Raw genomic sequence first — 10,624 nt, forward strand, 5'->3', positions numbered from 1 at the left:
ACCATTGTGATGGAGCATACAACATATTTCTTTTCATTATAGATGAGTCTAAGGCTCAAAAGCCTAATTTCATGGATATAAATAAAACTTGGCACCCAACAACTAGAGCATCACAAAAGTTCCACTTTAAGACAAAAGTGGAACATTTATAAAAATTGATCATATAGGAGACCATAAAGCAAGCATCAACAAAGTTCAAATAATCTATACCAAATAGACTATATTTTTGGAACACAATGCACTTAATGTATAAATCAATGAAAAGACAAAATTGTCTAAATATTTTAAAATTTGAAACGCATTCTAAATAACCCAGAGATCAAAGAAAAACAGATAATGTCTTGGTCATAGAGAAGATAATTTTGTCACACTAGCAGTGAGCTGCTGGCTATTCATGTTGACAGGAAAAGTTTTCTGTAAGCTAGTTAGTGCCTTTCAAGTTCTCTATGATATGAAGAGACCCAAGCCAATCACTGAAGGGACTGGGACAGCAATTTAAAGTATTATACATATTATAAGAAAAGTTTAAAAAATGTTTACAGCAATTATCTATCAGTGATGGATGGACGGATGGATGATTTTCATTCTCTTGCCTAAGCTTCTTTATGTTATTTACGTTTCTATAATGAGAAAGCATGGATATCAGTGCTTTTGGGGAGAAGAAATATGTAAATGATCCAAGGTAGTTAACCCATTAATGAGCATTCACTGTGGGCCAGGCATTGTACTAAGTGCTCTACATAATCCTACCCACTAACTCATGACTGCAAAGGCGCCAAAACAGGGAGTATTCAGCACAAGCTCATTGTTAAAAAGTGGTGGTGTCAGTCGTCTTTCTTGTTGGTATCTGTGCTCTTAGCCACAATTGAATGAATATGTTTGCCTTCTTGCAGTTTCATAAGAGCATCAGAATAAGATAATGGTCCTCTTGACAAGTGAAAGTGTACAAGGCATTTGACGTTCAACAAACATGTATTAAGTACCTATTTGAACTGTGCACACACGTAACTATATTAGTGTTAGTTACTCAGTCCTGTCTCTTTGCAACCCCGTAGACTGTAACCCCCCAGGCTCCTTTGTCCATGGAATTCTCCAGGTAAGAATACCAGAGTTGGTTGCCATTCCGTTCTCCAGGGGATCTTTGCAACCCAAGGATCGAACCCAGGTTGCCTGCATTGCAGGCAGATTCTTTACTGTCTGAGCCACCCGGCAAGCCCGTTAACATTGTTAGTGGTGTGTGTGTAAGTCACTCAGTCGTGTCCGACTCTTGCAACCCCATGGACTGGAGCCCACCAGGCTCCTCTGTCCATGGAGTTCTCCAGGCAAGAATATTGGAGTGGGTTGCCATTTCCTTCTGCAGGGCCTCTTCCTAACCCAGGGATCAAACCTGCATCTCCTGCATTGACAGGCAGATTCTTTACCGCCTGAGCCACCAGGGAAGCCCCAGCACTGTTAGTAAGACATGGCTAAAATGAAGGTACTAAACATTCATTACTTTTGCTAAAACCCCATAACCCCCCCCAAAACTCCACTGAAACAACAGTAAAGGGATTTAAAAAAATAATAATTCTTACACCCTCAAGAACAGGGCAAGTTTGCAAATCATTAAGCAAATGAGCAGATATGCAAAGCCTAGATGCTTTGCCTGTAGTGAGGAAAGCTAAACAACAACCCAGTCTGCACCATAAATTCCTCAAGTATTTTGGGAACTAACAGCAGAGTCACTGTCTGTAGAAGTGAGAGTGAAGATGGGGCAAAACTCAAGATGGGTCACTGCAGACCACTAGAATAGCTGCAAGAAAAAATCTCAAGGGGTCTCCCCTGGCAGTCCAGTGGTTAAGAATCTGCAGTTTCAGTACAGAGTCATGGGGGTTAACTAAGCTTCCATATGCCACACTACTAATAAATAAATAAATAAATAAATAAAAATCTTGATAAAATCAAGAGTAGTAAGGATATGGCACAACTGGAATTCTTATACATTGTTGGTGGGAATTAAAATGTCACAATCACTTTGGAAAACCGTTTGACTATATCTACTAAAGCCAAGTATATGTCTAATCTATAACCCAGTGATCTCACTAGGTATAAACCCTAGTAAAATGAGTGCTTATGCCCTTCCCAAAAAATACACAAGAAAGTTCATAATCAGAATAACCAAAACCTGACAAGAGAATGGATAAATTGTGCTGTATATATACGCACACAGTGGCATGCTATATAGCAAAAACAAAGAAACCAAAGCCAGAAAACACTGCTGTCTGGCTGGGTTTATACTGCTCCACAGAGAAAGTGCTGTCCTGAGACTTCCAGGCATTGGCTTTTAACAGGCCTGTCAGCTTACGCTATCTTTTCTGGATAACCTACCACCATGCTGTGAGGGAGCCCAAGCAGCTTCATGGAGAAGCCTTTCTGAGAGAGGCCATTGGCCAGCAGCCCAGCTGAGTTCCCAGCATCAAATCACCAGCAGTGTGAGTGAACCGTCCTGGAACTGGATCCTCCAGCTGGAGGATATGTGCCACAAAGAAAGACAGAGGCATGGGATCCAAAGAACAGAGGGAGGGAACTCCCTGGCTGATAGTGAAGGGATGGCGTAGCCGACAGCTCTGCACAAGGCATAAGGCAGCCAGTTCACAGCTGGTAGTAGTTACAGAATACTGTGCGGCTCAAGTGTGTGTGATACTCACAGAATTGTTACATATATACCAGCGCCTGTGTACATGTGACATTTTATCTAGCATTTCCAGCTCTTTGTGGTAAAAGAGGTAATGTAGCACATTAGTTACCCCCACGGTGCCGGAGCCAGAAGATTTGCATTGTCCTTTTAGGGTCTGCAGTAGTTCAAAGTTGAGGAGAGTGTAGGCTGGAGAAACTAGAGAAGGAGTCCTGGAGATATTTTTTCTGGGGGTATCTCTGAGGTTAATTAATATTTCCCTTAATGATAAGCTTTCTGTAGCCAGTCGTAAAATAATTGAAATATGGTATATGCTGGTCTCATAATCTTTCTCACAGTACAGACAGCGTGTGTCTTCTGAGCTCCATTCTTTGTCCTCTTGAGATGGTTATATACCATGCTCACATTATTGAATTAGGGCTAAAACCTAACTGCACAGTGCAGGACGTTCAGAAGTTACGGGAATACTTGCACGACCTGAGGGGGCAGCTTGGCTAGCAGACAGACAAGTTGTTCCCAAATATAAGGGGGGGCTGGGCAGCAACTAAAACAGGATGATAAAAATAAAGAGCGAGGAAGAGTGGGTGAAATTAGAGCACAGCTAAAAGTAGCAGGAAATACAGGAATTCTGAGAATATCTAAACGTGAGTGATCATTAGACTTAACAGAGCTTTGAAAAAATTTAGGTTCCTGAGAACCATATTCTATAATTTAGAGTCAATAGTGAGTTGGGCCCCAAAATGTATATTTATAAAAGGCTTCTCCCCTGCTTGCACAATCAACCCCATATGGAAACCTGTCCTGAATTAAGCTGGAAGCAAGCTGACATCATCTGGAACAACTGTTTCTCTGCTTGTTATGGCAAAATTCACAAAAGGAGATGACGCTGTCTTTAGATAAGTAGTCCCATGGAGGGTGTGTTGATATGTGAGTTTTATTTTACACACTAGTGTTAAGCTTTGCAGAGGATGAGAAAAACGCCTTTGCACAGACTTGCTTTTTTATTTTTTTGGTGGCTATAGAACGTGTGGAAAGAGGCATCTCATTTGGCCACGATTCTTCATCATTAAAAAATATTTATTATGACATAACCGTGATGGGTTTCATTCAAAATGTTTTTACAAAAAAAAAAAATGTTTTTACATCAGGTCAAGTGGAACTCAGGAAGGAGGGGCGCGGGGGTGGAAAAAAGGCTTTCCGGGAGCTGTCCGTGGTGCTGAACTGATGCCCGGCTCCAGCCTTTGACCTTACATCAAAGGGGCTCTGGGTCCCGTCCCCAAGTCTCAGTTTCCTTTCAGTTTTCACCTCCAGCGTATTCCCTTTCTCCACCCGAGCAGTAGCAAGGGTAGCCCTTTCTATTTTAGTCCTGGGCGGCAGATGACCTTGTGTTGGCCTCCCCCACCCCCACCCCGGTCCGCTCCCTCTCCTCCCTGGGCGGCGGCCGATGGGCGCGGCACCCTCCGCTCCTTAGGCCCCCCTCGGCGGGGCGGGGCGGGGCGGCGGGGCGGGTACCCCCATCTCCATCCTCCCTGGGGTTGGCTCCCCGCGCCGTGGCTGGCGCCCTGAGCGCGCCGGGCCCCACCGTGCTGCGCGCCCCCTCCCCACCTCCCCCGCCACCTGCTTCTCCTGCTCCTCGGTCCCGCCCAGCTGGCCACCCCCGCCCCCGGTCCCCGGAGCTGGGAAGAGCGAGGGGGCGAAGGAAGCAATACAAAGGGCGGAGCGGCGGGGAGGAGGGGACGCCGGGGCTCGCGCGGACGGCGGCGGCGCCGGGCGCGGGCGGGCGGCGCGGGCATGGACGCCGAGTACCCTGCCTTCGAGCCCCCGCTCTGCAGCGAGCTCAAGCACCTGTGCAAGCGGCTCCAGGAGGCGTACCGGGAGCTCAAGGAGGACCTCACGCCTTTCCGAGATGACCGCTACTACCGGTAGGGGCGCGCGGGCCGCGCGGCGGGCGGAGGCGGCGGAGCCAGGCGAGGGGCAGCCCCGCCCCCGCTGACCCCTGTCCCGGGGCCGAGCTGAGCTCCGGGGCCCGGCGGGGACCCGCCCTCTCCGCCCCCTCCACCCCGCGCCGGCAAGGGGCAGCAGGCCGGCGGGGTGGGCTGCGGCGTTCGCGTGTTGGGGGTCAAGGGCAGCTCCAGGGAGCTGAAGTGGACAGCTTTTTTTCCGTTCTTGAGCCGAGACCCTCAAGTCCTGAGGAAGGGACCCAGGGGGCTTCGGTCCCCGCTGAGTTCCTCCCTCTCCCTGCCCTTTCTGTCCCCCCATCCCCACCCCCACCCCTCCACCCTCCGCGGCCTTCGCTCAGGCCTTGCCCAGACCTGGTCTGCGATGACATCTCTCGCCCTCGAGGGCTGCAGGGAGAGCCTTGGCCTCTCCTCCGAGGAACTCAGGCCCCAGGGGCTTTGGTGGAAATCCCCGAGGCCAGGCTGCTGCGGAGGGTTGGGGGCCGAGGGCCTCAGGGATGGGCGGCACCAAGGGGAAGATGCAGGGGGAAGCGGTGCTCAGCACCCCAGGCAGCGGTGGGTTTGGGCTCGTCTTTGTTCCTCTCCGTCTCCCTCTCCTCTAGCCGGCCTGAGAGCTGTGAGCACCCGCAGCTTCCTCCCTGCGCTTTGCCTTTATTCACTTCTGGTGGCTACAATTACCTGGGGTGTTGCCTTCGAAGTGAAAGGACCCTTCAGGAGTCTGGAGCCTGGAGCCTAGATTGATTTTGTTATTAACCCATCTCCCTGACCCTGAGAAACTGAATTGCTAACTCTGCACTTCAAGCTTTCTCATCTGTAAAATGGGAAGCTTGAACCAGAAATCTTGTTTAAGGTGAGCCTTCTAGTGACAGTTCACCGACTCTGTGCTTGAGGACGGCAGTTGTGTTGCACAGCTATCTTTGAAGCGGTGCTACTCATTTTTGTACAGTCCACTCTGGCTAAAGTTCATATGTATGTATTCACAGGTACTCTGGAGAACACGTATCACATTTATCATCAGATTTTTTTCAAAAGCCTAATGGTTTCCCGCAGGGCTAATTGGCACTATACTGCTGACTAATGTATTTGTCATAAAATGACTGAGTAGAAAAGCCCATTTAAAAAAAACGTAATCTCAGGATCATATGGGGTAGCTTTTAGATGAACCTCACAATCTAGGAGATCTGACCGTATGGGTCCCTGATGTCATGGGGCTTATAGGTAATTGACAAGTGAGTGCAGGCTTCAGTGAGTGCTAGGAAGATAATAAACCAGGTGGCATGATAGAGTGATGGGGTGCTGCTCAGAGAAGGTGGGCAAGGAAGGCCTTTTGAGAAGGTGATGTTTGAGAAGGGAAGAATGAGTTCTACCCACTAGACAATAATCTGGGGAGGAAGGTTCCAGAAGAGGCAGAGGAAGTGCAAAGCCCCTGAAGCCATAATAACATGATATGTTCAAGGAACAGACCAACACATTTGGAGCAAAACGGTCAGAGAGATACTCAGGGCCCAGTCATAGCACACTGAAGGCAAGACTACGAAATATGGGATTCTTTAGAATTCCAGGGTGATGCGATCGGAGGATTTAAGTGACGTGAGCAATTCGGTTGCCTGTCCTGTACAAGCATTTAAATTTTTGCTCCCAGAGTAACTTCATTGATTGAGTTGGATCTTGAAGACCATGAATTCACTCTAGATGGAAGGAGACACTGAATTCTGTCCCCTCGCCCTGGCCTGAGAAGAAGTTTACTGCAGAATGTTTATAATCTTGTGTGTCGATTAGGCTGAATCACAAAGGCTGTTTCCTAGTGAGGGGATGTTTAGGTCATTGAACTGACTTCCCCTGCTCCATTGAATTCTTGTATCTATGAGTTGCACCTTTACAAAGCTAGGTGAAATACTCTTGGGTTTCTAAGTTGGAAAGCTGGTAGTAACAGCTCCTGTGTTTGTCTAGCTGGAAGATGAACTTGCTACTATAATTTTTGCTCCTGTCCTTCTCACCATCTTCATTTCCTCATTAGAGATTTATGACTAAAAATTACCAGGCTATTTTTCCCTGGAGGACCAAGGATTTGCCTCATGTAGATGACAGTACCCCCATAACAGAGTGTAGAAAGGAGAGAGCTTGCTAATGCTGTTTTCAGAAGATGGTTGGCCCCTCAGTTAGGTGGCATGTCTGTTTGCATCTTTGCTATGTAATTTGGTATCACTGTAAAAGAGCAGCCGTGTCATCAAAGGACTCATAGTCATTTTCACAAAATGAGAGATGACAGCTGTACTAGGAAAGGGGGCGCTGCATAATGTGGGTGAAAAAAACAGGAAGCTGGGCGTCTGAAATCCTAATGCTTTGCTAATTCCCTTGGCCTTTGGGAAATGTTTGAGTTTCACTGGTGATTGGTTTTCACATCAGAAAAATGAAGCAGGGATGTTGTGAGGCTCAAGTGCTTTATGAAGCTAACACTAAAGATAGTTTCCAGTACAGACACCAGAAAAGCCAAAGCCACCAGCCTGAACCATCAGGTGAAGGACTGACCGTTGATACCCGCTTAGTGATGTCTACCAATTCCTTTCTTTGTTTATGTGGTAGCAATTGACTGTGCTGCTGCTGCTAAGTCACTTCAGTCGTGTCCGACTCTGTACAGCCCCATAGACGGCCTCCTACCAGGCTCCCCCATCCCTGGGATTCTCCAGGCAAGAACACTGGAGTGGGTTGCCATTTCCTTCTCCAATGCATGAAAGTGAAAAGAGAAAGTGAAGTCGCTCAGTCGTGTCCGACTCTTAGCGACCCCATGGACTGCAGCCCACCAGGCTCCTCCGTCCATGGGATTTTGCAGGCAAGAGTACTGGAGTGGGGTGCCATTGCCTTCTCTGAGCAATTGACTGTACTTGGCCACTAGTAATCCTTTGGGCTATTGCTTCTCATTCATATTCATGGGGAGAACTGGCTGGCTTTCTATAAAGGAGTCGACCCTTTAGAGCTCGACTCTCAGGGAATCTGTTGTGGCCGTTTGGCTGGTCCATCCTTGTTTCTCAGGTTATTACTTTACCTGTGCAAAATACAGGGGCCATCAAGTTGGGCTTGAGTTTTCTTGGCCAGTGAAGTGATGCTCTGGGGCATCCTCACCCAGGAGGCTTCTGGAAGCAACATTTATTTCATCATTATTTATAGCTCTCTAAAAGAGGAGGAATAACTGAAGCCCACAGCAAAAGTCATAGAATCTCTCCTATACCCCCACCAAACGGTACCAAAGAAAACAGACATGTGTTAACAAGGACATGGAATTTTCCTGCACTACAGATGGGCGCTAAACCGCTACAGTCACCGTGAAAATAGTTTGAGGTGTATACTAACACTGAACATGCACGTACCTTTTGGCCCAGCATCTCCTCTTAGGTATGTGCCCGACAGACATATACATGTCTGTCAATGGGCGCGCTCTAAAATGTTCATAGCGGCACAATTTGTAATACTCCTGAACCGGAAGGCAGCCAAATACTCATAACAGTAGGACAGATAAATTTGGCTTGTCCCATACTAGAATGGGCATCCCAGGTTATGCTAGTGGTAAAAAATCTGCCTGCCAATGCAGGAGATGCAAGAGATGCGGGTTTGACCCCTAGGTCGAGAAGATCCCCTGGAGTAGAAAATGGCAACCCACTCCAGCATTCGTGCCTGGAGAATCCCATGGAGAGAGGAGCCTGGCAGGCTACAGTCCATGGGGTCACAGAGAGTCAGATACGATTGAAGTGACTTAGCATGCGCACGTGACATGTACTTTCTGTGTGTGTGTTATGCTTCATTAGAAAGCTCTAAAGAACACCAGCTCCTGTGTCTCATTGACTAGATCGGGGCCCCTTGTCCTTTCTTGAACACAGGCTGGCAAGGGGATGGCATCAGACTTTAGCAAGTGTGAGTGCCCCAGAAGCTGAAGGGGAGCCCGTTCCCCAAGACTTAGCTCTTTAAGGGACTCCTCCCTTGTGTTAGAAGAAGATGTGGAGAATGGATGTCGGGTAGGCAGTCAGCTATGTCCATGGCATGAAGGGTAAAGGGTAAAGACACATGAAGGACAAAAGAAAGTGAAAGTTGAAGCCGCTCAGTCGTGTCCGACTCTTTGCGACCCCATGAACTGAGAAGAACCACGCTGAGTGAAGGCTTCACACTGACCAAGCTCTGGTCCACTGTGCAGAATCAGAACGCCATTATTTAATTGACCTTGAGAACACAGGCAGTGGTGGGCATGGAGTCAGTGCTGGGGGACCTAATCAGATCAGGCCTGCTCAGAGCTGGAATCACCTGGGGGATCTTTTGAACATGCCGAGGCCCAGGCCCCACCCTCAGGGATTCTGATTTAATCATCCTGGGCTGATCCTCAGCCACGATAGAGAAGCTATGTGTGTGAGGGCAAGGTTGACGAGCATCAAGCTGAGCGAGCCTGGAGCATGCACCTCCTTGGTGGGACGGACTTGCCAGCCGGACAGAAGTCTCGGGGTGTTAGCCGAGGCTCCCCCTCCCCTGCTCAGGGCTCAGAGCCTCGGTCCGCTGTCACCTCTGCTGATTCAGCCTTCACCAGGCTCCCAGGCTGACTCGTCTTCTTTTTTGGATTGAAACATCTGGTCAGGTTGCAGTCAGGTTTAAAGGTCTGAGAACGATTTTTTTCCCACTTAAGGCAAACCTGCCTATCTTTACGCTGTCCCTTGGGTCCTGATGTGAATATTCACGTTTCAGCAGCTGACTTTCTCCTTGCTTTCAGCTTACCCGAGGCAACTCTTGACTGTTAAGCACTGATGTCTCTGTCTTTTGTTTCGTTTTTGATGGGAGGAAATGATAAGCATCGCTGATGAGACGTGCGTTGTTAGAACCAGCTTCTCCAGCGCCATCATTTCAAAGGTAGAAGGATCATTTCATGAAGCTTACACGTTTGAGAGCTTAGAATTGGGTACAAATCTGGCTCCGTGGGGGGAAGCTGGCACTGTTGTTGTCTCTTTGGGACAAGATACAGGTGTCAGATGGGCCGAGGCCCACGGGCCTGAGCAGATGGATGTGTGAGCCGCCAGCAGTGATGCCAGAGCAAGTCAGCGACCCCTGGGCGCCCCGTCCCAACCACTGTCTTGGTGTGACACCCCCAGGGAGCATCCCTCCCCAATGGCTCTCCCCTCCCTGCTCTGGGATCCACCTTGTCAGTCACCCCCCTGTTCTAAGGTCTGCCCTCCCCCACTCTGACTCCCTCCCTCTGCCTGGCTCCTTTGGGAGCAACCTTGCTGTCCTCTCCAGCGTATGCTGGTCTGGCTCCCCCCCGAGCCCCACCCGTCCTGTTGTTCTATAAACAGATTAAAGGTGGTCCCGGCAAGTTGGCTCCCATGTTGTTTGTTTCTTCACTTATTTCCCTGACTCCCTCCCACTGGCACCCAACTCAAATGCTCAAAATTTAAATAGAGCCCAAAGAAGCATGGCCTCCCCAGGTGGCGCAGGGGGTAAAGCACCCGCCTGCCAATGCAGGAGACATAAGAGATGTGGGTTCAATCCCTGGGTCGGGAAGATGCCCTGGAGGAGGGCATGGCAACCCGCTCCAGTATTCTTGCCTGGAGAATCCCACGGACAGAGGAGCCTGGGGTCACCGTCAGACAGGACTCATGCAACTCAGCACACACACGAACAAGCATACTTTGAGCCTTTCAGAGTCCTTGCTTTGCACACCTATGAAACTGCACCCAGCATCTGCTAGTCACTGAGGCAGCATCGCTGTGACAGACCCCATGGCTATAAAGACCATGACTCATGTTCCCCTTTGGGAGCCACCCCCTTGGGCTCTGTGAGCAACACCACGGGACACACGGGCCCCCTCCCTCCTCCCCCTTTCCTTTGGGAGTTCCTTGCCCTCCCCGTGCTGCGTAGTGGTCTGGGGCCGGGGGTTGGGGGATGAGGGGTGGGGGGAATCCTCCTGCTCAGAGGGACCTCCCCTCGTGCAGCCTGTCCAAGCGTCACCCAGCAAAGCTTG

At 49.2% G+C, this 10,624-nt stretch overlaps 1 protein-coding gene across 1 annotated transcript in view; it reads left to right on the forward strand.

Moving 5' to 3' along the window:
• Positions 1-4,450: 4,450 nt before the first annotated feature.
• TMEM181 (transmembrane protein 181) overlaps positions 4,451-10,624 on the forward strand; it is a 63,200-nt gene continuing 57,026 nt past the window's right edge. Inside the window, exon 1 of the mRNA XM_002707841.7 lies at positions 4,451-4,596. Coding sequence (XP_002707887.2) covers positions 4,466-4,596 — 131 coding nt within the window. The 5' untranslated portion in view covers positions 4,451-4,465. The remainder of the gene's footprint in view (positions 4,597-10,624) is intronic.

This window comes from Bos taurus, chromosome 9 (genome assembly GCF_002263795.3).
Source record: "Bos taurus isolate L1 Dominette 01449 registration number 42190680 breed Hereford chromosome 9, ARS-UCD2.0, whole genome shotgun sequence".
Classification (NCBI taxonomy): Eukaryota; Metazoa; Chordata; class Mammalia; order Artiodactyla; family Bovidae; genus Bos; species Bos taurus.